This window comes from Leucoraja erinacea, chromosome 9 (genome assembly GCF_028641065.1).
Source record: "Leucoraja erinacea ecotype New England chromosome 9, Leri_hhj_1, whole genome shotgun sequence".
Lineage (NCBI taxonomy): Eukaryota > Metazoa > Chordata > Chondrichthyes > Rajiformes > Rajidae > Leucoraja > Leucoraja erinaceus.
Genome location: NC_073385.1, coordinates 60,720,154 through 60,747,869, shown reverse-complemented (window position 1 = coordinate 60,747,869; position 27,716 = coordinate 60,720,154). Strand labels below are relative to the sequence as shown.

Here is a 27,716-nt window from a genome sequence, read left to right as displayed (position 1 = left end):
GTTCACATTTATTATCACATGCACCAATTGGTATAGTGAGATTTGAATTACCATACAGCCATACGAATAAAAAAAAACATAATACACGATAGAGTTTAACATAAGCATCCGCCACACAGTGGAATCACCTTTTCCCACTGTGAGGGAAGGCAACAAAGTTCAGTCATCTTCCTCTTTGTTCACCCGTGGTCGGGGCCTTTGAGCCCTCCGCAGTCGCCGCTACGGTGGCCCGATGTTCAGGCCCTCTCACCGGGATGATCGGAGCTCCGACGTCGGAACGGAAGAACACTCTCATCGGCTTGGAGTTTCCGAATCGGCCACTTCCTACCAGAGACCGCGGCTCCCGAAGTCCACAGGCCGAGCTGGGTGGAGATTCAATGCTGGCGATCCTCGGCAAAACATCCCAGGGCTCCGCAATGTTAAAGTCAGCGCCGCCCGTGGCTGGAAGCTCCGCAAACACAGCTCCACGGTGTTAAAGTCAGCAAGCCCAACAATCAACAGGCGATCCCCGGCAAGGCATCGTCCAGCTCTGCGATGGAATTCAGTGTTGCGTTGCTGTTGAAGCTCTGGCCGGTCTCCGGCAGGAAAGGCTGCGCCAATCCAGATGGTAGGCCACGAGGGGGGGGGGGGGGGGGGGAGATGCGACTTGGAGAAAAGACTCATCCTCGACCAGGAAGTGACTGGGAAATGGTTTCCCCCTTTCCCCCCCCCTCCCCCCCACCTGCCCCACATAAAAAGATCTTAAACCTACAAAAACATACTTTAAGACAGACTAAAAATAACAAAACGGGTGAAAGGACGGACAAACTGCTGGCGAGGCTGCCGTGCATGGCGCCACCCGATGACGATGAGTATTTTAACATAAATGAGTGAAATTCCCAGTGAAACTCACAAAGTTCTTACAGGCTTAACATGCTAGATGCAGAGATGATATTTCTCCTGGCTTAGGAATCCAGAACCAAATATTATAGTCTAGAGTAAGCAGGAAGATATTTTTATGACTGAGATTAAAATTTGTTTTTTTACACAAAGGGTGATGAGTCTTTGGAATTCTCTACCTGGAAGGTCAATGGGGGATCAGTTTTGAGCATTCTAAACACATTTCATTAGATTTATGGACATTGAGTTAATCTGTGGATATAGATATACTGGAAAATGATGCTGATGTAGTAGCTGAAAATCATTTTCTTGATGAATGGTGAAGCAAGCACAAAGGGCAGGATGGCCAACTTTTGTTCTTCTATCCTATGTGCTTATGTTAATACATTTTCACTAATACGTTGTTGGTGCGATTGTTGTCTGTGTGACATTGATTTTCTTGATTTGGCACAGACAACATTCTAGATGTTATCCAACATTTCAGTGTTAGAACATGTTTTACAATCAGGCCTGACCTCATCCTTATCCAGTGTTTATTTCTCCATTTTACAGAAGGAGTCATTGAGTCATGATGTGTTACATTTGCCAAGGCGTCAAAATCAGTTGTTCCACTCCTACAATAGTTCTGGCTGAGTGATGGAGCTGTAGCTAGCAGTCTCCAAATCTTTAGTTTGTTTAGTAGTTTAGTTTTTTGCTGATGGATGTACCCTGTACTTGCTTTTGGGGAAGATTGTAACAATGCAGTGCTCGAAGCTCTTCAATGGGCTTTGATCGTCTAATCTCGTGTGTATCAAGCAGATTGGCAACTGAATACCTGTCCATTCACTGATGGTCATCTTACCTGTGAGCATGTGATCAGCTGGAACACTTCAGAATTCCTGGAAACTTCAGCTATTCTGGATGGATGAGAATAAAATCTGCCAATTGGCTGATCCAGCCTGTGAAAAAAATGATAGAGTATCTGCTGAATTTTATTTTTCCAACTACAGATCAGGAAAAGATGAACTAGCGCTCCCAACCATTCTCTCCATTTATTTGCTCCTCCTTCGGGCAATGAAGATGCACTCTCCTTGCATAATCTTCCTACCGTGTCTAATGTGTCATGCATTTATGTCATGGCTAATTGTGTGATATCCTTACTGGAACTTCCTTGCTTCCGTTTATCTTTCCATTAAAATCCACACTTATTCATCACTCATTTTCTGATTCACCCTGTCCTTCATTCACGGTATTTGTCCCTTATTGGTATTTTCTTTACCTCCTCTTAGTTTCAGGATAAATAAAGTTGATAGCATAAATACGACTCGGATTGATGTTGACTATGGGGTAATTGCAAACATTGTCATGTTAGTGGGTAACCTGCTGGAGTGGATTTTTATCCAATCTATATTTCATTAAATTTAACGGCATTAAAAATGTGTTCCTTTGAAAGAAAGATTGGCTTCCTACATGATCTGCCTAGTTAAATATGATCTTTGCCACAGAAGGCTGTGGAGGCCAAGTCAGTGGATATTTTTAAGGCAGAGATAGATAGACTCTTGATTAGTACAGGTGTCCAAGGTTGTGGGGAGAAAGCAGGAGAATGAGGTTAGGAGGGAGAGATAGATCAGCCATGATTGAATGGCGGAGTAGACGATGCGCCGAATGGCCTAATTATACTCCTATCATTTATCACCTTATGATCCCCTGTAGTTTACTAATGAACCCAGCCATTTATTACCATGCCAACTTTGTTTCTCAGATGCGTATAGAGGAGGAGCAGCGGTTGCGGCGTGCCGAGGAGGAGGTGGATTATCTCGCACCTTTCCTTGCTCGGCTTGGTCAACCCAAGAAGATCACCAAGAAGGTAGCCATGACGCTTCGCAGTGACTGCCTGGCAGACATGAAGCAGAGGCTGATCGACAAAGCCAATCTTATTCAAAGTCGCTTTGAGAAGGTACTAAACTTCCCCAATCTTTGTTCCTTATGCCTGTCCCACTTGGGAAACCTGAACGGATACCTCTGGAGACTTTACGCCCCATCCAAGGTTTCCGTGCGGTTCCCGGAGGTTGCAGGTGGTTGCCGGAGGTGGCAGGTAGTGGAAGCAGGTAGGGAGACTGACAAAAACCTCCGGGAACCGCACAGAAACCTTGGGTGGGGTGCAAAGTCTCCAGAGGTTTCCGTTCAGGTTTCCTAAGTGGGACAGGGGCAATAGTCATCCGTTATCACGATCAGCTATCTTTTTTTAAATCCAGATTTAATATTTATTTATTACTTATATTCTCCAGCTACCTTGGTGTAATTGAAGCCCATGCTCCAGGATCAATAGTTCAGGACTTTGACTGCGAGTCAGTACACTATTGTATCAATTTGGATTTTCTTTAAAAGTTCAATTAATATTTTTCTGTCCAATTTACAGTTTAATCAAACAAGTAATAGCACAGTCCAAATGGCATTTAATTCCTCAGTAAAGGTATATGTTTACTCACTGTTTGATGCTCTTTCTTTCCAGGAGGCTTTGGAGCTCCAGAATAAACAGCAATGGTACCAGCAGAACCAGATATCCATGACCAAGGAAGATGAACAGGCCTACTTGTCCTACTGCTCTGAGGCCATGTTCCGAATTCACATCCTTGAATTGCGCCTCAACAGGTAAGAATTCTTGTTTCACTTTTACTGCACAGTAATTAATTAGGCTAACATTGAAAAAAGAGAAATTAAAGCCACAGATATTGGAAATCTGAAATAAAACAGGAAATGCGAGAGATACTTATCTGGTCAGGTAGAAACAAACATTTCAGGTTGATGGTGTTTCAGGAGAACAACTTGAAACCTCATTCTGACAAAGAGTCGTTCTGACAAAGACCGTTGCCACCAGCATTGTCTGCTTTTATTATAGAAACAAAATATTCAGTGTTACTGATCTGTGTTTGGTGCCTGATCACCGTACTCAATTATAATATCATCTTTTGTGCCTTATCCCACCCTCCCCTCATGACAATGCTGACCTGTGCTGTAAGAATCCCCACTATTGATGAGGAGCAGCCCCCAGGCACATCAGCTAAACCTGTTCCCTGCCTTTCAGATCACCCTGTGCTCTTTCTAGTTGGGGATTGGGATGATTGAAATGCTGCAGCTCTGTCAGAACTGCTACAGTTTGTCTGAAGCTTCTGCATTGAACCTGCTCTGATCAGTAAATTTCACAGTGCAGAATGAGCCTGTGACTCACATCGACTCTGGGAACCTTTGATAAACTGGTTATCACCCCTTTCTGCAGGCAGGTTAAACTGCTTTACATCTTAATTAAGAGCCAGTGATCATCAGTCTCACCACACCACAGCAGCAGTGAACCATATTCGACCCTGACCTCAGGCGTGACCAGTATGTGTGCAGTTTGCACGGTCTTCCTGTGACCATATGAGTTTCCTCGAGGTGCTCCAGTTTCCTACCACATCCCTAAGATGTACAGGTTTGTAGGATATTCAACTACAAACCTGTACAAACCTGTAAAATTGCCCCTAGTGTGTAAGGAATGGATGAGAAAGTGGGAGAACATAGAACTAGTGTGAACGGGTGATTGATAGACATAGACAATAGGTGCAGGAGCAGGCCATTCGGCTCTTCAAGCCAGCACCGCCATTCAATATACTATGAGAATGCAGGGTGACTTGGACAGGTTGGGGGAGTGGGCAGATGCAAGGCAGATGAAGTTTAATGTGGATAAATGTGAGGTTATCCACTTTGGTTTCAAAAACAGAAAGGCAGATTACTATCTAAATGGGAAAGGATGAAGTGCAACGGGATCTGGGAGTCCTTGTTCATCAGTCTATGAAAGTAAGCATGGAGGTACAGCAGGCAGTGAAGAAAGCGAATGGAATGTTGGCCTTTATAACAAGAGTATAGGAGTAAAGAGGTCCTTCTGCAGTTGTACAGAGCCCTAGTGAGACCACACCTGGAGTATTGTGTGCAGTTTTGGTCCCCTAATTTGAGGAAGGACATTCTTGCTATTGTGGGAGTGCAGCGTAGGTTTACAAGGTTAATACCCAGGATGGCGGGACTGTCATATGCTGTGAGAATGGAGCGGCTGGGTTTGTATACTCTGGAGTTTAGAAGGATGAGAGTGAATCTTATTGAAACATATAAGATTGTTAAGGGTTTGGACACACTAGAGGCAGGAAACATGTTCCTGATGTTGGTGGAAGTCCAGAACCGGTGGCCATAGTTTAAGAATAAGGGGAAAGCCATTTAGAACGGAGACAAGGAAACACTTTTTCTCACAGAGAGCTGTGAGTGTGGAATTATTTGCCTCGGAGGGCAGCGAAGGCCGACTCTCTGGATACTTTCAAGAGAGAGCTAGATAGGGCTCTTAAAGATAGCGGAGTCGAGGGATATGGGGAGAAGGCAGGAACGGGGTACTGATTGGGGATGATCAGCCATGATCACATTGAATGGCGGTGCTGGCTCAAATCCTGCACCTATTGTCTATTGTCAATACGATAATGGCTGATCATCCACAATTATCGATGGATTTGGTGGGCTGAAGGGTATGCTTTCAAACCTAAACAAAACAAAGATAAACTCAACATGAAATTGTCATTATTCAAGTGTCCTGCAAACAGAGAAGAAAATGACTTTTGCCGATTTAATTATGATAATTTAGCCAACCAGTAGATGCATTAATATTATTGGAAAATAAAATTTTAAAAAAAGAACAGACTTGGCCTCATCTATGTTTTCCAACTACGTATATTCGGAGATGTTTGTTATTCCATTTCTCTCTAGTATCTCAGAGCCTAACCTTCCCACCTACTTAGTACAGTGAGCCCCTGTTTAGTTTAAATCCTATTTAGTTTAATTTAGAGATACAGCACAGAAATAGGCCCTTCGGCTCACCGGGTCCGCGCCAACCAGCGATCCCCGCATATTAACACTACCTTACACACACTAGGGACAATTTTACACTTTCCAAACCAATTTACCTACATACCTGTGTGTCTTTGGTGTGGGAGGAAACCAAAGATCTCGGAAAAAACCCACGCACATCACAGGGAGAGCGTACAAACTCCATACAGATAGGACCTGTAGTCGGGATCGAACCCAGATCTCTGGCGCTGTAAGGCAGAAACTCTAACGCTGCGCCACCGTTCCGCCCTTCAATATACATATTTTTAATTATATTGCTTGATTTGCTTGATTTATGTGGAAGAGCCTAACTAAGGTTCTAGACTGCTCTAATAGATACACCTATGTCTAATGATGCTTTAATACTTTAAATAGGAGGTGATTCAATTTCACATGAGTCATTGTAATGCTATGTTTCATGGTTTTAAATACATTGAAAGAGTGGAAATGTTATTAATTGAGCATCAAACACAGTCAAGTGTGACCTAACCAAGTTGTACAATGACTTGTGCTGAGCACCATACTCTAAATGTATTTGAAAGATTCTTGAGATTTGTGCTGTGTGCACTGTTGGTTTAACCAACATATATATGGGGACAGGATTTGTGAACAGTTGGCCATATGGCCTAGCAAGGTTTATAGAGTTCTCTTCAGTTTTGGAGGCAAACAACAGAATTACAGCTGACCTGTGTGCTGTGTCACCTCCATTTGCCTGTCCAAGCCCATAACCTTTGAGGCACTGTTCCAAAGTTCTACCTGAGCAATCGCATACAACACATAATCCTCCAACATTTTCACCTCAAATGCAATCCCACCCCTAGCCACTTCTTCCCATTTCCACCCCTTTCCACTTTCTACAGAGACCGTCCCCTCCGCAACTCCCCACCCAAACCACCCCCTCCCCAGGTACTTTCCCCTGCAACTGCAGGAGATGCAACACCTGTCCCTATACCTCCCCCCTGAACGTCTAAGGATTCAGACAGTCCTTTCAGATGAGGCAAAGGTTCACTTGCACCTCCTCTAACTTCATCTACTGTAACCGCTGTTCCAGGTATAGACTACTATATATGGGCGAGACCAAGCGCAGGCTTGGCGCTTGTTTCCCTGGACACCTCCGCTCTGTCCGCCTAGGCCTACGCGATCTCCTGGTTGCTTAACACTTTAACTCCCCCTCCCATTACCATACTGACCTTTCTGTCCTGGGCCTCCTCCACTGTCAGAGTGAGGCCCAAATCAAATTGGAGGAACAGCACCTCATATTTCACTTGGACAGCTTACAACCCAGTGGTATGAATAGTGATTTCTCTAACTTCAAGTAACTCTTGCTTTCTCTCTCTCTCCATCTCCCCCCCCCTCATAGTTCTCCATCCAATTTCACTGTCCCGATTAATTTTACTGATTGTATGCGTCCTTATCACCTTCCCTCAACTAACAATGATCCATTGTACATTTCCTTAACATTGCCTGGTTTGGTTTTCACACCTTACCCTTCCATATCTCTAGACTCCTTCTCCCCCGACTCTCAATCTGAAATGTCTCGACCCAGAACGTCATCGATTTCTTCTCTCCAGGGATGCTGCCCGTCCCGCAGTTACTCCAGCATTTTGTGTCTGTCTTCGGTGTAAAGCAGCATCTGCAGTTCCTTCCTTCACATTTAGTATACTAGGTGACCGTATCGCAGAACACTTGTGTTTAGTCTGCCAAGGCTTGCTAACCATTTAACCCCTTCCCATCCCAGCCCCATACTAACCTTTCCGTCCTGGGCCTCCTCCATTGCTCCACTTGCAAACTGGAGGAACAGCACCTCCTATTCCGCTTGTTAGTTTACAGCCTAAGGAATGAACATTGAGTTCTCCAATTTTAGGAAAATAACCCCACTTCCCTTTCCACTCTTCCCTGTGCCCCTCCTGGATGCACATCCATTTCTCCCTTCCCCCATCCATTTCCACCTATATTCTTTCCTCTGGCTTCACATCTCACGCTCCTCTATCCTTATCGTCTTAGCTCAAATCTTTTTCATTTCTGGCCTTTGCCCAACTATCTGTCGATCGAAAGCCCCCTCTAATTTATCCACCTTGCCAGAGTCCCGCCCCCACTATAATCAACCTGAGGAAGGGTCCCTACCCAAAACCTCATCTATCCATGTTTTCCTGAGATGCTGCCTGACCCATCGAGTTACTTCAGCACTTTGTCATTTCTTGTAAAGCAGCATCTGCAGTTCCTTATGCCCACACAATATGTTAATTTGTTTCCTTCGCCTTCAAGTACTGAGGTTAATGCTGTGTGTTTGCAGGCACAAAGAGAGAGCGCCAACCAGGTACCTGGCTCTGGAGGACAAGATTCGCAAAGACTCACGATTGGCCAAGAAATTAAAGGACTGCTGAATGTGTTCATTGCCCACTGCAGTGCAAACCATGATCTGGGGAAAATGATTGATGTGCAGGAGACTTTGTGCAATCCCAGAAACACCATTTCAAAATAAAAATAAAAACATGGTCTGAGCGGGTTCATATGAATAGTTTTGATTAATAAGAATTAATGATTTAACAGAAAATACTGGAAACGCAGAACAGGTCAGACAGGATCTGGAGATAGAGGTACATTTCAGGTCTAAAATTCTTTACTGGAAATGGGGAAAAAGGGAAAATAATTTAGTTTTAATTTGCAGGGAAGGAGATGGAATTAACAATGGAGAGGGGGAAGTTATGATTGCAAAGGGATAAATTGTAGAGGTTGTTGAGGTCATCTAACCAATTAAATAATGCAGTGAGAGAAAGGGAATGACAAAAGTCATAAAATAAGGGGTATTAGAGTGTGAGAATATAAGCAAAGGAAGACAAGTCACAAAATACAGGGCTAAAACATTTGTTCAGAAGATTAGGCTGTGTTAATGAAGAGAAAATATTCCAGATTGATGACTTGCAGCAGAAACAGCCAGTTCCTATACAGACACAAAAGCAAGTTATCTGAAGTGGTGGCTCCCAAAGGTTGCATTGTGAGCAGATGAAAGATGAATTGCTTTTCATAAACCTTTTCTTGAGCCTTGAACAGTGCAGGCCATAAATAGGTCAGGTTAGCAGTGTAATGGAGAATTAAAAGGGCAGGCAGCAGGAAGCTGTCATCCCTGTGGACAGACGCCAGTACTCTACAAAGCAGTCACCCACTATGCATTCACAACTGCTGCCTGGCCTGTTGAGTGTTCCCAGCATCGTCTGTTTTTATCTCAGATTTCCAGCATCTGCAGTTGTTTTGATTTTTGTTTGAAGATTTGATTGTATACATCAACATATTTTATGTAATAAAGTTCTGAATGTGATCAGTGAAGGATTCCAGGTGATGAAACTTTACATTTCCCATTCAATAGATGTTAAAATGTACAGACAGGAGGAAATCTCCTTGGAGCTTCCTCCATTCACCATATCCTCGGTACATGTTCTTGAGAGACAGTCCAACCATACTGCTGTTTGTTGTCTAATTATCTGGAAATTTTCATTCTTCATCATTTGCATTTGGCACTATCGATTTACCTTAGTCTTACGTTTGCTCATTCTTGAAGGTTTTTTTATTCAGACTCATCTACAGTTCCCTGTAGTCACTTTAAATGTGGACTCTTCTTACCCACCCCTTCCAAACCGTTCCCCATACAGTACTTGGTCTTGTTGAGCCACCTTTGACTCCAACCATTAATCATCTTCTGGTCTGAGAAGCTGAAACTGAGATTTCCCATTAAACAAGACAGATCACCTGCAAGCTCTATTTTTTGTTTTAGTATAGTTTAGAGACACAGCGTGGAAAAAGGCTCTTTGACCCACCAAGTCTACGCCGACCAACGATTACCCATACACTAGTTCCATGTTATCCAAATTTTGCATCCTATATTGTAGGGGTAATTTGCAAAAGCTAATTGACCTACAATCCTGAACATCTTTGGTATTTGAGGAAACCGGAGCACCCGGAGAAAACCCATGCAGTCACAGAGAGAGCGTACAAACTGTACAGCCAGCACCCGTAGTCAGGATCGAACATGGGTTCCTGGCACTGTAAGGCAGCAACTCTACCGCTGCGCCACCGTAATGCCCTATTATTGAAAATGCACGAGGTGCAGGAGAAAATCTGCTGCAACTGCAATTCAGGATTTGATACAACCATATTAATCCTGGGATGTGTAAACTGGCCACATGTACAAGTAAAGTTTAGACTCCTGCTCTGTGAAGTACAGTTCTAAATCATTAACAATGATGCAGCCTGACCTGCTGAGTATCTCAAACATTTTACTTCCGTTTACTTCCACTTTAATTGGCCAGTGCGCTACCAATCTGGCCTATCTATCTACGGCCTCCTGCAAAGTTATAATAAAGTCCAGCAAAAGGTTTATGAACAGCAATTGATCTTCTCTTTGGCCATGTTGCAGTCTTTGGAAATAAAGAATTCCACAACCTCAGCTAACTTGGTTTCTCTGCACCAGAACTGGTTGTTTCTGCTACAAATAATCAATCTATGACATTGACTCAATTTTGTCCTCTTCATTATGACGCCCTCATCTGGCTGGCATGTGTATTTGCCTTGTATTTTATGACTTTTGCTTTGCTTGAATTCTCACCCTAAAATGCACACCATCGTGCACATTTAACAAGGTCTTGTACCACGTCTCTATCTTCCACACGATGGAGGCAAACCGTGTCAATTTATGAATGGAAAATTAGCACGGATACATTAGATTGGTCAAGCACCATCTGTGAAATTAGAAACAACCAGTGTTCGAATAGAATACCTTTTATAAAGTGTTGTTGCCAAATGTTATTGAGATGAAATGTCAACAGATGCCACCTGACCTGCTGTGTGTTTTCAGCATTTTTACTTTTACACCATATCAGGATGTGGTGCACAACTAGAACAAGTTGAAACAGCATGAAATCAGCATTCTCTCTCATTTAATTTAAGGAAGGTGCTATCCAGAAGTATACTTCTCCAGACTTGATAACAGTGCCCATGCCATTAAAATATATTAATATTAAAACCATTTAAAATAATTTTACTGAGTAAATGATTCTTACAGAAAAGTGCCCCTTTTGGACCACTACATGCTTACAATAGAAAAGGCGTATGAGATTTAAAATATTTTCAATTTTGCATTTCAATGAAATGGTCGTTAGGTTTCTATTACAAGAACCATACATGATCCAATAGTGTGATGATACCAAGCCATATATGTGCATGAGATGGGATGGACGTTGGAATAGATTAGAATAGGCAATGGAGTGCTGGAATCTTACGTGCGGGAATGGCTTGAGTTGGAGGACCACGCCTCCCATGGGGGCTACGGGTAGGGAACGGGTGCGTTGGGGGAGCAGACCCAACGGGTCTGCAAGAGGGATAGAGTACTTGTGAGTATGTATATATATATACACACACACAGAACTTTTTTTTCTCTCTCTCGTTTATCATATTGTTTACAGTGTACTATGTTTACATATTCTGTTGTGCTGCAGCAAGTAAGAATGTTGTTGTTCTGTCTGGGACACATGACAATAAAACACTCTTGACTCTCTTTGTAGTAGCCATTTAGTATGTGATAACTATAACCAGTTACCTTTAAATTCAACTACATGCTGACTTTGACACTAGGAAATGTTTTGGGGTAGGAATCAGTAATTAAATGGCCATCAGAATCAGATTAGATTTAACAGTTTTGACACAATAGACAGGTATAAATGTTATTGACTATGATACAAAACCCAATTTTCACAATCAAGCTTACGCAAACAGCAATGTAACAACAACCAGTCAATCTGTTTGATTATGTTCATGGAGTTACAAATATTGGCCAAGTCATTAGAAAATATCTTCTGCTTTCCCAAAAACTTTTTTACACCAATCAAGACAAATGAAAACAAATAATTCAGCTGAAGCTTGCAGTACAAGATTTCCGATATTATATTTGCCTTGTGCCTCTGGCATAGAATTTGAATACACACTGCAATGATACCAGCATTTGAGCTGCAAATAACACTTTTAAACCATGGCTGCAAATATATATTGAACTTGTTCTTCCTGACTTTAATCAGCTGAAGCTAAAGGCATTGCAGTGAATTTCCAATTTGATCCTGGAGCTTGTTAATCATCTACACCTTGTGTGAATAGACATAAACTAAGCGGTCCCCAGTGGTGGTCTCTCAATGAGGGGGGAGTCCCCCTTTACATCAGGGACCCGAGGTGGAGAGTGTTGCACAAAGCTGTGGCCTGTAACAGGTACTTGAGCCGGTTCACGGACTCGCCAACTACCCGTCACCTCTGCGGCGAGGAAGAGTGTGTGTTCCACATCTACATGGAATACGAGAGGTTGCAGCCCCTGTTCGACTATCTGAAGGGGCTGCTCCTCAAGTTTTGGCTACATTTTAGCCCCACGCTCCTGATATTTGGGCACCCGGTACAGAGGGGGAAGGGTCGGGAGGGAGTTTCCCTGTCGGTCTGCTCCTGGGCCTGGCCAAGATGGCCATTCGCGGGTCCAAGTAGCGGGTAGTCGACGGCCACATCAGGGTCAGCTGCCTGCCTCTTTTCGGGCTTACGTCCGAGCCCGCGTGTCCATGGGGACTTGAGGCCGTCCGTGAACGCTGGTCACCATGGGAGGCCGAGTGTATTACTGCTGAAGACGACGTTATGTTGAAATTGATGACTGTTGGTTTGTAAACTGGCACAAAGGCAGTTTTGATCGTGTTACCCTTTTGTATGTTTGTTTTTGTTTTCTGAATACAGGTATTTGTATAATAAAATAAAGGAAGTTAAGCTTAAAAACCCATGGGATAAGACTCACATCTGCACCTCACATTAAAAAGAGGGCAAACTCATGAAGGAAAAGGACTTTCAATCAGGTAGGTGATGGAAATTGGTTTATCTAACTTAATATGACTAATTGAAGCAAAGGATGCTTTGTGGATGTAGAACTCCAAATTCTCCTGTAAGCAATCCACAGTACATAAACTTTATTAATATTTTTTGTACGGTTCTTTAAAGCATATACACTTTCTATTCACATTTAAAATTGCTCATTGTAATCCTGATGGTCAAATCATTCAACATCCTGATCTAAAAGATGGTTAAATTGACTTAAAGTGGATCTCCACTCCTCCAGCTCTTGGTCGAACAAGTCCATTTCTCCTACAATTTTATTACTCTCTTCCTTGGCATTCTGCAACTTCAGCCTCAAATCCTATTGACAAGAAAAATAGAATAAAGTAAACATTTCTAATTCAGAATCCATTTCAAAACAAAGTCAATATACATTATGCACAGCTGTGAACGTTTTTGAATTACAGCTGATTGCTAAAAGTGATTTAGTTGTTGTTTCTTCAGTTTCCCAAATGAACAGCAGAGAACTCTCAAAATCTCAGCAGTACCACAGTGCGTTGAACAATATTGACAATAGGCAAACTTAGCTTCCATTATAATTCTCCAGTGAGCCCTGATGATTGTCAACATCAGAAAACGATGGCTCAGCTGGAATAAAAACACAGGATGTCAAAGAATACTCGTATTGTTAAAATTATGACGCTTCCCTGTCACTATTACATGATGGCGCAATGAACAAAGTAACTGTCCCTAAAGCGCTGAGATTAAATTAAGTTCTCTGTTAAGGGAAAGTTCAGGTCAATGCTCTGTACCATAGCTTTAAAAGCTAATCTTGTTAAAACAATTTCGGTACACAAATTCACTCTTCAAACAACTTTGCGAGTAACGAGAATAAAACTCACGTGATCTGGTATTTTCAGGACTTCGACAGATTGCAGCACATTTTGGGACTTTGGAGAGATGTGGTCTAATTATCCAACGATGAATATACAGTGGTGGTGTAATAGTGGGCTGAGATTTTCATTTTGGTGTTTTCGGGACTTTGACAGATTGCAGCCATGGCGATTTGAAGAGGAGTGCAACAAATATTACCAGGAAAGCAAGAAGCCAAATTATTGGGATTTCAGAATACAGGTGCACAACCTTTTATCCGGAGTTCCGGAAACCGTAAAGCTCCGAAAACCGGACATTTTTTCCAGGATGCCGTCTGCACACCAAAGCTCGCGTTTGGCGCCAAACCTGACCCGAAACGACCCACGGTCAACCCAGGTCTGTACTACTGTAGCGGCTGCCTCCTCCCCGGAGATCGGGGAGACACTTAAACATCTGTAAATCATTGCTTAAATGTTAGTCAGTTAGTTCGGAGGGCTTTTATGTGAAAGGGGGGGGGGGGGGGGGGGGGGGGGGGAGGGGGTGAAGGGGAAAACTTTAATTCTTAGTCCCCTACCTGGTCGGAGAGGCGGGGAGCGGGCAATGCCTTACCGGGTCGCTGTGCAGTAAGCTCCGGAGCGCTGTGGCCGTCGACTCCCAACATCGCGGAGCTGGGGCTGCAGCCGCGCAGCCAGGGATAGAGTTGCCGGGGTCAGAGCTCCAACCGGCGCCGCCCGCAGCCCCCAGCTCCGCGATGTTGGGAGTCGGCAGCCACAGCACTCCGGAACATACTGCACGGCGACCCATTGCCCGCTCCCCGCCTCTCCGACCAGGTAGGGGACTAAGAATTAAAGTTTCCCCTTTCACCCCGCCCCCACCACATAAAATCCCTACAAACTAACTGACTAACATTTAAGCAATGATTTACAATGATTCCCCGGGGAGGAGGCAGCCGCTCCAGACTTTTCAAGCCGCCCGCGCTACCTACCGACGCTACGCTAAAAATCTTCCATTCGGAAATCCGAAAAAATCCGAAATCCGAGAAGTGTCTGGTCCCAAGGCTTTCGGATAAAAGGTTGTGCACCTGTAGTACTTTCAGTGTTTTACCAGATATACACTTTATTGTAGCCTATAAATCTCTGAATCTCTCAGACTTGGTAAAACCTTCGAATTCACACATTCGGGTATAGAACAAACTGTCAGAGGAACTGTCAGAGGAGCTAGTTGAGGCAAGTACTGTAACAACATTTAAACGACAAAGGGTTAGATGGATTTGTGACAAACGTGGGCAGGTAGGACAAGCATAGATGGGGTGTCTGTGACAGCATTGACAAGTTGGACCGAAGGGCCCGTTTCTCTGCTTATGCCTCCATGAACTGATTAGTCAGTACACATTCCCCACAATTCACAAAATGCTGATGTCTCTGGATTTTTGTGTAAGATACATCAGATTTTCAGCATGGATAAACTTTGAGAAGTAATACAAAGGATAACATTTAAGTTAACTGTCGTGATGTCATAGAATTCTTACCTGGAACATCTCCCGCGTCTCCATTGTGTTACTTCTCCATGTTTCTAATTCTCTTTGGAGATTCTCCACATGTGCCTGAATCCAACAAATTACAGAGTTTAAGATCAAACAGCACAAGCAGTTCACCTCTTCGAATATTGGTGTTTAGTTGCAGTTTGCTATTTCAACATGCTTAATAGAGAGCTGCACATTTCCTGTCAGGTCGGGGGGAGTTCCCCCCCCGCCACAGGTACCATGTAATCCCGTGCTACCTGCTCCATGGTCGGATAGTCGGCGACTAAACCGTCTCCCCCACCTGGTTTGCCAGGTGAGGAGGGGGCTGTGATCCCCCAGCAGGACCAAAAAGAAGACGTCAAAGGGCGGATGAGCTCCGAGCGAGCCAACGGCCATCCACACTTCTGTAGAAGTTGCGATCACTGTAAGGTACCTTGCCAGTTGATGTTTTCAATGATGATGATGACATTTTAAAAGTGCTGCTTTTACATTGTACATAAACCTCTTGAAAAAAATGATATCTATACATGGCTTGTATAAATGTATCCTTCCATTCAAGGACAACCATGATGCCCTCTTTAGTAAACATGCCTTTCCCCCTCCTGTCATAGATGGATCTCCTCCGTCCCATACCTCTGCTCTTGTTACCCGCCCAGCGCAAGACAGATGGAGTTCCCCTGGTCTTTGCCACATCATCCTCCGATATTTCTAGCACCTCGAACGTGATCTCACCACTATTCACATCTTCCCATCTCCACATTCTGCAAAGCCCACTCCGTCTGCCACTCCCACCCAAACCACTCCCTCTCCGGGTACTTTTCCTTGCAACACTAGCTGTACAATTCGTATCTTATCAATCCTCTAGCTTCACGATTCGCAACTTTAGTTTAGATTAGAGTCACAGCTCAGAAACAGGCACGTAGTCTGCACCAACCAGTGCTCCCTGTATACTAGCAATGTCCTATACACTAGGGACAATTTTGCAATTTTACCGGGGGCCAATTAACCTACAAACCTCTTTTTTGGAATGTGAAAGGAAACTGAAGCACCTGGGGAAAACCCATGTGGGTGTGGAGACAACGTACAAACTGCAGACAGACAGCACCCATAGTCAGGATTTAACCCCGGTCTCTTGCGCTGTAAGGCAGCAACTCTATCGCTGCTCTACTGTGGCGCCCCAACCTAATCCCTTTGCACACACTTGTGTGTATTTCTCTCTGGCCTTTGACCAACTATCTGCCGATCAAATACCACCCCATACCCTCCATTCCCCAACGCATCACGCACATGCTCACCTGTGATTTGTCATGCCCCGCCACTCTTCTAGCTTTCTTTCCCCCCCCCCCTCCCCCCACCCCCATTCAGCCCGAAATGTCACCTACTCGTGTTCTCTGGGGATAATGCCAGGTTTATTCCAGCATTTTGTGTTTTTTTCGTCTGTAACAAGATGATTTTTCCTTCGTAAAAAGATGTTTCTACCAAATATCTGTACCAGTTGGCAGTTCCTAGCCCATGAGAACTCAAATGATGGGATTGAGAACCGTCAAAGGATCCAGAGCACACAGAAGCCCTTCATAAATGACAGAAAGATAGCATCACCTCACACAAAACCCATCCACCTACCCCCCCCGGCCCCATCTTTAAGGGGTGTCTGTAATTCACATACTGCTCCTGATCACCTCAAGCAGGATGTGAGCAATTCATCCTCAGATCCAATGAATTGCCCAATAATTTCTGCACAATTCTAAAAATTATGCTCACTGGATATCGACTCAGATGAGCATCGCTCCATCCTAAAATCATTGAAAAGAGGGATTCCATGGAGAATCAGACATACCTCCCGTTTGTGAACGGTGATCAGACTAATGTTTTAGGTGGAGATATAGGTCTTTATCCTTTGAATCTTCCCCCTTACTGGTTCTTTAGAGTACTTCCAACGTGTTCTTTTTTGTTGTAGATACAAATAGGCCTCTCTTATTGACGAGTCATTGGTTTATTGATTAAAAATCTCAAGCACGTTAAAACATCCCCTAGTCTCTATACCAGATTTAACCCTGATTAGGGACACATCTTATCAGTGAACTGACCCGTGGGACAGGTGACAAATAGAATCTAACCAAGAGCTGTACGCCATACTTGAATACGACCCATTAATATTGATAAAAACATTCATGTATTTTGTTCTGACCCAAACCGTTTAAACCACAGCATCCACAAGTCTTAAATTTACTGCCATCTCAAACATTCAAAGTATTTGACAAACCATCCCCCAGCCTAAACCTTTGCTCCTATCACAGCACACCATGGCTGCAGTGTGCTCCAACTACAAATGGCCCAGGCTTTGCCAACAGCACGTCTCAAACCTGCGACTTGTATCACTTCAGCGGATGGAAACCCCTTCCCAGATGTTGCTTTCTAATTCCTCACCATTTTGATTTGGAAATATAATTGCTGTTCCCTCACTTCCATTTAGTGCAAATCTTGAACTACCTAACAGATGGTTCAGGAACAGCACACGTGCGGCTTCCAATGATGGACCAACATCACGATGATATCAATGACAATTATGGATGAGTGAAAAATTCAGACACACGCCTTGTAAATTAATCTAAATTAATTCTTCTACTCTGCTGATCACTAAAAAAAATCCAACTATGCAACCAAAATGTTTCAAGATTGAAGCAGGAGTAAACATTTCAAACTGGCAGGAAATCTCACCTTGGATACCTTCAGTTCCTGCTTTAGTTGCTGCTGGGCAACTTCCAATAACTGGTTTTGGTCCCTTAATTCTGCTTCGACCACTTTCGGGGCCATATTCCTGAAGAAAATCGTATGGTGAGCAACACAGCGTTTTTTTCGCGAGGAGTTTAATGAGGAAGTAAAACCAAAGATTTATGTTCATCTTGCAACGATCATGATTCATCATGTTGACAGTTGTTAACAAATTAATTTGTTTAATAATGCCCATTTCCTATCTTCCTCTTTCAGCTACTTTATTAAACAATTAAGAAATCATACTTAAAGGTCCAAGCCATTTGTGCAAAACAAAATCTGACAGTAATAGAAAAAGTGATGTATATCTGCAGTTTGAACACAGTGAGAAAAACATTTTTCACACAGAGAGTGGTGAATCTCTGGAACTCTCTGCCACAGAGGGTAGTTGAGGCCAGTTCATTGGCTATATTTAAGAGGGAGTTAGATGTGGCCCTTGTGGCTAAAGGGATCTGGGGGGTATGGAGAGAAGGCAGGTACAGGATACCGAGTTGGATGATCAGCCATGATCATATTGAATGGCGGTACAGGCTCGAAGGGCCGAATGGCCTACTCCTGCACCTATTTTCTATGTACCTAGTTAATTGAGTTAGTGATACAGTACTGAAACCAGCCCTTTAAGGCAACATGAACACAATGTCTATCTGAGCTAGTCCCATCAATACATCAATACATGTGCCCAAATACCTTTTAAATTGTAATTGTACCCATCTGAGGGAAGAAAATTCCATGAGCGATAGAAAAAAAGTTGGAATAAAGGGATTTGATTTTATTTCTAATCCAGAGTTGGGGACCCAGGAAATTCTCAGACCAAAAAGCACCTCCAAAAGTCATACATACAAAACTAAACCCTCCAATTCTATAGCTTTTTACATATATATCACGGTAAAATCCAGCAAATGGAGCATACTGTTCAAAGTAATCCAGTCAAAAACTCACTTCTTCATGTCAGCACGAGTCATCCTTGATGACGGGGGAATTTTCTTTCTTTAAAAAAACACAAAGACAGGCACTTAACGAAACCTACACAGCTCACATCACCAATGTGATTTATTTTTGCGTTCCTGCACGTCCAACTGAGCGTAGTTAGCTGCAATGACTTTCACAAGATGGATTGTTCAGCAAGCACAATCAGACCTCAGGTAGCAGATCCCAAGGTCCAACATTGAATTCTCTAATTTTAGTAACTACCAACACCTCTACCTCCTTCTTCCTCCATTCTTTGCCTTTCTCCCCCTCCCCTCCCCGTCCTATCTAGACTCACGCCTCTTTTTCTCCACCCCTTCTATTTCCACCTACATTCCTTCCTCTAGCATCATAATTTGTGACTCTTTTCAGCTAGTTAACTCACAAATTAGGAATTAATTAATCCTTCTGCTTCACTCATTCTGTCTTTTCCTCTGTGGCCTTTGCCCAACCATCTGCCTACCAAAAATCCCCCTATCTGCATCCACCTATTACTTGCCAGGCTTAGTCCTGTCTCTCCTTACTTCAAACGTTCCTTCCCCCTCCATCCCAATCAGTTTGAAGGATCACAACCTGAAACGCTACCTATGTTATGCCAGTGATGTTGCCTGACCTGCTGTGTCTCTGACCATCCAACACTTTGTGCCTTTTATTTTAATGCAGTGATGTTTTCTGCTACATAGACTTTCGCTGGCATAAAGCTGCAGGTTGAGAGCAGCTTGCAGCTTACCTCTAGCCTTATCCCTAGACCTACATCACAGTGCACAAGAGTCAGGGATAAGCAGTTCTCTCTATCAAAATGCCAAATGAAAAGTACCATTTACTTCAACTAATCACTCATTGCACGAAGAAACCATAATTATACTGTATTAAGCAGTATAGCCAATGTGAAAAGGCAATATGGGATTTATATAAATTCACGTCCATATAAAAATTATAGCAAGCATCCATCCACTTTGCCCCAAAGCTATATCTTAGCAGAATTGTTTCACCCAATATTCTTCAGGTTTTTCCTTTCTGGACATAATTAGCTAATAGCAAGTTGACTTTGGACAGTGCCTTTAAAAACATCTATAGTTGAAAGTGCCTTACTTGGATGGATAGTGTATTCAGACTTGCAATTCTCATTGCTGACTCAAATGACAGTGTAATCCTTACCTTTTATTTAATGCCACATTCTGCTGTTTACACGTTGCCTCGAAAGTGACTGCACTTGAGGTTTTACGTGAAAAGTTGAATCTTCGAGGTAAATCATTCTTCGATTCACTTGGAATCACATGGAAGCGTTTTGCTGAAGGCTGTAAATGATCACTTTCTAGGATAGAAATAAGGCAAGGCGAATTATGTTATTATTAATATATATACAAACTATCGAGTACACCCTGACAAAACAAATTAAAATGTTGTCCAATACACAAACTGTACCCAAATCACATTAAAGCTAAGTTCTCACCTACTCCACATGCCATCCATCCATCCCTCCCCACATCCCCCCCCCCCCCCCCTCCCCTCCCCGCCAGTGTCGTGCAGTACGGAAACAACCACAAACAGCAATGGGCCCCACACTGATCCCCGAGGCACACCACCACTTGCCACCGATTTCTAGTCTGATACACAACCTGCCACATTCACCCTCGGCTTCCTTCCACAAAGTGAATTCTCTATCCAGTCGGTTGACTCTCTGGATCCCATGCGATCTTGTCTTCCAGAGCCGCCTATCTTGCGGAACGTTGTCAAATGCCTTGCTAAGTCCAGGTAGACAACATCTATGGCTTTGGTTAATTTTTCACACTAAAACAAAAGGTTTGTAAGATACCATCTCTCAAGTACAAAATCATGTTGTCTATCCCGAATCAGCCCCGTCTATCTAAATGCATACCCCTCAGATAAGAGGATAAGCTTCAGTGGTCACTGGATCAGAAAAATGAAATGTTAGAGGATTTGGGCAGCAACTGGGAGAATGGGAGGGAAGGAATTGTTTTCATTATTGGTTAATGATCTGCATTAGGACAGAGTGAAGATAGCCAGTAGAAAAAGGAGAGGCCATCTCATGATTGGTGGACTGAAGAGAGGTGAGATGGAGGCAAACAGAGACAGCCAGGGGACAAGTGGAGTTGGGAGTTTTACACTGGTCAATGATGGATGGAAGAAGATGTGAAAAACAAAAGGGCAGATGGAACAAGGCAGAGGCACAAGAGGGTGAAAGAGGAGATAGCTGCTGGAGGGTGATGTCAGGAATTTGGGAAACTATTAGGGGAGAGATGAAGGGCAGATAGAATTTGAAGGGCGAGGGGAACCAGTGATAGATATGTGTGGGCAGGAGATGGACAGAACCACGGGGGTGAGGGGAGCAAAAATTGAAGAACCAGGGATGGATCAGAAGAGACAGAAAATAAATTGGCAATTGCAGATAGGGCAGAAATAGCATTGTCTAGGCAGATGAAGGAGTCAATGGATGTACAACAAATATCAGTGTTTAAGAAGGAACTGCAGATTCTGGAAAATCGAAGGTGGACAAAAATGCTGGAGTGCATTTCACCACTAACTCCCATGCGACACACAAATACACCTGTACCATTTCCGACATCTCCCTACCGTTTCTAGACCTAACTATCGCCATCGCAGGTGACAGACTACTGACTGACATCTACTATAAACCCATTGACTCTCATGGCTATCTGGACTACACTTCTTCCCACCCTGCTTCTTGTAAGGACTCCATCCCCTACTCCCAATTCCTCCCACTACACCGCATCCGCACCCAGGATGAGGTGTTCCAAACCAGGGCATCGGAGATGTCCTCATTCTTTAGGGAACGGGGGTTCCCCTCTTCTACTATAGATGAGGCTCTCACCACCTCCAATGGGATCCCACCACTGACCACATCTTCCCATCCCCTCCCCTCCCCTTTCGGCTTTCCGCAGAGACTGCTCCCTCCGTAACTCCCTGGTCAGTTCGCTTCCCACCCTCTCTCCTGGTACTTTCCCTTGCAACCGCAGGAAATGCTATACTAGTAGCTTTACCTCCCCCCTTGACTCCAACTAAGGACCTAAGCAGTCTTTCCAGGTGCGGCAGAGGTTCACCTGCACCTCCTCCAACCTCATCTATTGCATCCGCTGTGTCAGCTGCTCTACATCGATGAGACCAAGCGTAGACTTGGCGATCGCTTCGCCCAACACCTCTGCTCGGTTCGCAATAAACAAACTTATTTCCCGGTGGCTCAGCATTTCAACACCCCCTCCCATTCCGAATCCAACCTTTCTGTCCTGGGTCTCCTCCATGGCCAGAGTGAGGTCCACCGTAAATTGGAGGAGCAGCACCTCATATTTTGCTTGGGTAGTTTACACCCCAGCGGTACGAACATTGACTTCTCCAATTTCAGGTAGTCCCTGCTTTCTCCCTCTTTCCCCTCCCCAGCTCTCCCACAGCCCACTGTCTCCGCATCTTCCTTTCTTCTTCCCGCCCCCCCAACCCCACGTCAGTCTGAAGAAGGGTCTCGGCCCGAAACGTCGCCTAATTCCTTCGCTCCATATGCTGCCTCACCCGCTGAGTTTCTCCAGCATTTTTGTCTTCCGAGATGCAGAGAGAGATCCAGAAAAGGGAGAGATGTGCAAAAAATGGCTGAAATGAATTTGAAAGCATGGTGGAATTAGTAGCAAAGGTGATAAAAATCAATATTTTGCATGGGTGCAGGGAGCAGCACTAATGCAAGTGTCAATCTAACAGAGAAAGAGTAGTACCGGAGGTTTAAAACAAGAACTGTTCCACATATCCAATGGAAAGACAAGTATAGCCTCGACCATGCACCTGCCTACAGTTACAACTTCTACTTGTAGGAAGCAATCGCATACCCCAAAATTGTAATAGATTCCCGATTCCCTGACACTGTGTTCAAATTTTTCTGTAGGTCATCTGTCTTACTCTCAAACCTGCTGACATCTTGGTCTAGCATTTGGAATTCCCTGTCTAAATGACTGCAGCTGAGACATCACCTAATCAAGCTTTCAGCCACAGTTAGCTCCTTAGCAAAATCACTGCGACTGTTGTTTTTTAGTCATACCTTCTGTAATTATGCTTCTAACTTGAAGAAACCATATAAATGAAAGATACCATATATAGTGATGCAATAATATGTACTTCAGAACACTTTTTTAAGTGTTGTTTACAAAATGCAGTGTAATGATACTCGGTGAACTTTGTTGGTGCCACAAATGTGGCAAAACATGTGTACTGCTTCGGTGAGGTCTGCTGTATGACTTTACTGGGTTGTATGCAAAACAAAGCATTTCACTGTACATATGTACATGTGGCAATAAAGTATCATTGAAATAGAAGTGCCACAGATGAGAGGAATTCCTCGAGACAGAAAGGATTGAAGTTAACGGATTCCCGGATGGAACTGGACTTTACATACCAAAAAGTGCATTGATGCAACAAACCATGTTATATTTGCCATTTATATTATGAATTCTGCACTTGCAATCAGTTTACCTGTTTTCAGCCCATTGGCAGTTGAAACCTCTGATGGAGCGATGGCAGCATGTGTGTTTCTTGTCCGATAAACAGGTAATTTAGATCTCCTCATTTTTCCAACAGTTAGACTGCCGTGAATTTGCCTGCAAAATCAGGCGTATTACTCGTCTTTAGTAACACCTAGTTGACACTGGGAGCTTAAAAAAACATTATATTGCAAACTAATAATATGCTTATTTTACAATGAATTATATTAAATACATGGAACACTTCAGCACAGGAACAACCCCTTTGGCCACCTCGCCTGTGCCAACCAGGACACCATTTTGAATTGCACATCTGCCAGCATGTGGCTGTGTCTCTCATCCCCTGCCTTTTGAAATGCTTGTCTAAATGCTCCTTAAACTTTGCTTTCATAAATTCAAATTGAGAAACTGCAGATCTGAAGTAAAAACAGAAAATACCAAAAACACTCAGCAGGTTGAGCAGCATCGAAAGAAAGGCAAACAATTAACTTTGTAGGTCAAAGTCCCTTCACCAGTCCCATTCTGGCAGAGGATCTTTGACCTGCAAAATGTACATTGTTGTCTTTCTACACCTAACCTACTGAGTTTCCACCATTTTCTGTTTGAAATATCAGAATGAAATCATAAGTTCTCTTGCAAGTGACACATTTATGTACAGTAAACCCTCCTTATAATGAACTGTGGGGGTGGGTCCAATATTGCCAATTATCCACTATAACCATTATCATTGTATGTAGTTGAAACAAAGGACTGCAGATGAAGTTGATACTGCAGTTATTACACAAACAGACACAAAGTGCTGGAGGAACTCAGCAGGTGAGACAGCATCGCTGGAGAACATAGATAGGTGACTTTGGAGCCTTCTTCAGGTGGATTCATTCTGCTGAGTTACCCCTGCACTTTGTACTGTTTCACCTTAAAACTAGGCGTCGGAGCTGCTGGACTGCACCAGTGAGCCCTTCTTCATCAGATGCTGCACGATCAGGTTGAGGCAGCTGTCCTTCAAAACTAGTCTTAAAACCCTTTCCAATTCCTTGGCTTTCAACCCTGCATGAGACTTTGCTCCTGTTTTAGTGATTCTATTGTTTGTTATTGTTTTTACTGTCTTTTAATGTTTTTATTGTTTTGTTTTATGTTTATGATTAGTCATGTACAGCACTTTGTTGCAACAGTGGTTGTTTTTAAAGTGCTCTATAAATAAAGTTCAGTTCAGTTCAGTATGGTCACAATGGGGCTCCCTCTCTTCTCACCAGCTGCTGCTTCTCCCTGTCGGTTGCCACTTTGTCCGCTCCCTGCTTCCAAGGTGGAGTAGGTGGGTGACTCCAGGGGAGGAAAAGGAGGAAGCGGCGGTGGAGGTCGAGTGTACAGAGGAGGGGGATGGGGGGGGGAGGAGGCAGAGTGAACAAAACGATGGGAAAAGGAGGAGTTAGCAGTTGAGATGGGGGGTGGGAGGGGGGAAGAGGAGAACCTGAAAGGACAAAGCAATGGGGGGGGGGGGGGGGGAAAAGAATGGAGAACCTGAAAGGACAAGGGCAATGTGGGCCAACAGAAAGGAGCAGCGTTGGTGAGAGGTGCGTGCACCTTGCTAGCCAGGGGTTGGCATTGCAAAAGCTGGAAAGGCGGTGTGATTCAGGTTGGCGTCAGCAGGTCCGTCTGCTATAACCAAAATCCATTATAAAAGGGTGCGTTAAAACAAGGGTTTACTGTATTTATAAACATCCCACGTTGACAATGCTATACAACACCCATATGGTGATTTCACGATAAGGTCACTGGAGCGTAGATCCGCACCAACGTGACCGAAAATTTAAAGTGGAGTACATGCGATACATCCGGTACATGTTAGTGAAGGAATGGGATAATTGTCAGCTGTTAGTTGGACAAAATCAGGACATTTTATTATTTGCCAAAATCAGGATTGTTGACATCATTCCATGCTGCAGGCTTGTCTGTTATTAGATGATAAATAAATAAATAAATAAATAAATAGTTTGGGTGAATGTGCAGGCTTTAAACAAGAAACATTGAGAAATATATTTTGGCAAATAATAAAATGTCCTGATTTTGTCCAACTAACATCTGACAATTATCCCATTCCTTAGCTTGCATCTGAGTAAAATTTATTTCAAAACGCATTGATAGTTTACGATTATTTAAATGGTAAATGTAGCTTCAGAAGCGTTTTCATTTTGCATGTTAAAACCCACCTGAGAACCATGGGCGATTTTGCAATTTTACTGACGGATTTTTCACTTTTAAAACTTTTCATATAACAAATGAATAAAGATAAAAAAGTCAATAATGCCTTACTTTTGATGAAATGCAGTGAGCAAACGCGATAATTCCCGATATTTTGGATCTTTAAATCTCCACGACAAATGTCTGCTGATCACTTCCGCTGGTTTAGCACCTTCAGCTCCCTCTTGAATTTACCTTAGGTTTCTATCTTTTTTTTTGGACTCTAAATTTAGGTAGCTGTGTCTCACAGTCACCCCGACTGGCACAGTAAATTGCAGCTCAAAAACTGGCCGTTTTCGATGTTTTTAACGGGTGTGAAAGTGCGTGTTTTCCCATTCACTAACATGTACCAGATGTATCGCATGTACTCCACTTTAAATTTTCGGTCACATGGGTGCGGATCTACGCTCCAGTGACCTTTTGTGAAATCACCCTATAGTTTGCTGGAGGAACTCAACCAGTCGAGCAATAGCGAGTGGAGGTATGATAGCAGAAAAAATTGTCAACATTACAGTTCGAAATTCTCAATTCAATTCAATTTATTTGTCATTTGGACCCCTTGAGGTCCAAACGAAATGACGTTTCTGCAGCCATACATTACAAACAAATAGACCCAAGACACAACATAATTTACATAAACATCCATCACATCGCTGTGATGGAAGGCCAAAAAAACTTATCTCTCCACTGCACTCTCCCCCCCCCCCCCCGATGTGACAGGAAGGTTTGACCAAAAAAAACTTTTATACAGAGTTCTCCACTGCATGCTGGAAAATCGAAGGTACACAAAAATGCTCTCAGCGGGGTGCAGCCCATCCCCCAACCCCCCCCCCCCCCAGGTAGGCGGCGCGGCTCTGGCCAGCAGCGGCCTCTGCAGTCTGTCCGCGTTTTTATTATTTTCTGTCTGTGTTTTAATGAGTGTCAGGTTTGACTGGGGAAACTTTTTAAATCTCTGTCAACCGTTCCTTTGAGGCCCCAGGATCAACAGATACAGAGCTACTCACCGTTCGCGGGGCTGGCCGAACATACTGTTCAAGAAGGAACTGCAGATGCGGGCTGGACAAATCGAAGGATACACAAAAATGCTGGAGAATTCTCCCGCCCGAGTTCAGCTCCTGGAGGGGGCCAGCAGCATCTATGGAGCGAAGGAAGAATAGGCAACGTTTCGGGACCGAAACCCTTTGACTTTTCTTCAGACTATGAAGGAAGTTTTTTTCGGCCAGCGATGGAACGTTGCCTATTTCCTTCGCTCCATAGATGCTGCTGCCACCCGCCGAGTTGCTGCTCCAGTTTCTCCATCATTTTTGTGACCTCCTCCAACATACTGTTTGTTGCTCCATATTCCAGCATTGTCAGTCTTGTGTCTCTACTACACAACGACATACAGAAGGAAGAGGAAAGACAGGAGTGCAGACATAAATATAAATTGAATTAAAACAGAGGTGCACTAATTTTCTATTTCACGCTGAATTAAGCACACCTTCTGTGCCATCTCAATTTAGATCTGTGGATCCCGACATTTTCTCAACGGTTTAGTCGAATAATGGAAAGATGATAACTCCATCAAAAATACAAACGTTACACCCGTTGAAAACACTTCCTTGTGCCCTTTCAAAAGTACTCTGGAAATTGTTATCTTTGCCAAAATATGAATAAATATTCTGAATTTTGGAGAACGCAGTTTTATAACAAGAATATGTCACCTTTCGGGGTAAAGCAGACAGCTTAGCTAGCAAACCTACTTGACTTCTTATCCATAAGCCCATTAACGCCCCTACCCAGGGATCAATCCCCTACCAGGAGCCGTGCGGCCAACACCAGGGACCAAACCTTCCACCCATGTTAACGACCCTCCTTGAGGAGCAGCCCCTTAAAACCCCGCTGTCGCCACCACCTTCCCCGCAAACAGCTCTCCAGCTGCCCCTGCACCACCACCACTACTTGCCTTCAAACCCCCTCTGGAAACCAAAGATACTAGAGGAGCTCCGCTATCGGATCTTTGCTGGAAACTGCCGCCTCACGATTCAAGCACAGACCCGCCCTCGCCACCACCTCACTTCCCCTTAGAGCTCTGCGATGAATCCTCCTTCAAAAATCCTTACCCGATCCGAGATACTTTCCCCTTTTAAACAAAGATCCTATCTTTGTCCTATAGGATCTTTGCTTTTAATTATGGAGGGAGGGGAGGGGGGAAGGGGGAGGGGAAATTGTCACAACTTTTAATTATTCCCAGTTTGACA

At 43.6% G+C, this 27,716-nt stretch overlaps 2 protein-coding genes across 4 annotated transcripts in view; one reads left to right on the top strand and one right to left on the bottom strand.

Moving 5' to 3' along the window:
* The window catches only part of ccdc135 (coiled-coil domain containing 135), a 70,682-nt gene extending 59,717 nt beyond the window's left edge, over nt 1-10,965 (top strand). Inside the window, exons 16-18 of the mRNA XM_055640961.1 lie at nt 2,621-2,815; nt 3,371-3,510; nt 8,054-10,965. Coding sequence (XP_055496936.1) covers nt 2,621-2,815; nt 3,371-3,510; nt 8,054-8,144 — 426 coding nt within the window. The 3' untranslated portion in view covers nt 8,145-10,965. The remainder of the gene's footprint in view (nt 1-2,620; nt 2,816-3,370; nt 3,511-8,053) is intronic.
* A 1,760-nt stretch (nt 10,966-12,725) lies between these two features.
* Nucleotides 12,726-27,674, bottom strand: LOC129700463 (uncharacterized). 3 transcript variants are annotated; one of them, XM_055640969.1, is made up of 7 exons: nt 27,579-27,674; nt 23,231-23,355; nt 19,898-20,054; nt 18,713-18,760; nt 17,720-17,819; nt 15,008-15,082; nt 12,726-12,967 (listed from the first exon to the last, which is right to left on the bottom strand). In XM_055640969.1, the coding sequence occupies exons 2-7, from the start codon at nt 23,322-23,324 to the stop codon at nt 12,827-12,829; spliced, it is 615 nt and encodes a 204-aa protein (XP_055496944.1). In that variant the 5' UTR covers nt 23,325-23,355; nt 27,579-27,674; the 3' UTR covers nt 12,726-12,826. The 3 variants fall into 3 exon arrangements, with proteins under 3 accessions (XP_055496944.1, XP_055496942.1, XP_055496941.1); XM_055640967.1 differs by having other exon boundaries at nt 23,231-23,402; nt 27,579-27,602; XM_055640966.1 differs by lacking the exon at nt 27,579-27,674 and adding an exon at nt 27,422-27,572.
* Nucleotides 27,675-27,716: the final 42 nt, after the last annotated feature.

Excerpts from the sequence above, each read along its gene's own strand:
- LOC129700463 (XM_055640969.1), bottom strand. The coding sequence starts at position 23,324 with ATGAGGAGATCTAAATTACCTGTTTATCGGACAAGAAACACACATGCT. Across the intron at positions 20,055-23,230 it reads TGCCAATGGGCTGAAAACAG|AAAGTGATCATTTACAGCCT; the intron begins GTAAACTGATTG and ends TTTCTATCCTAG. Across the intron at positions 12,968-15,007 it reads AGACGCGGGAGATGTTCCAG|GATTTGAGGCTGAAGTTGCA; the intron begins GTAAGAATTCTA and ends TCTTGTCAATAG.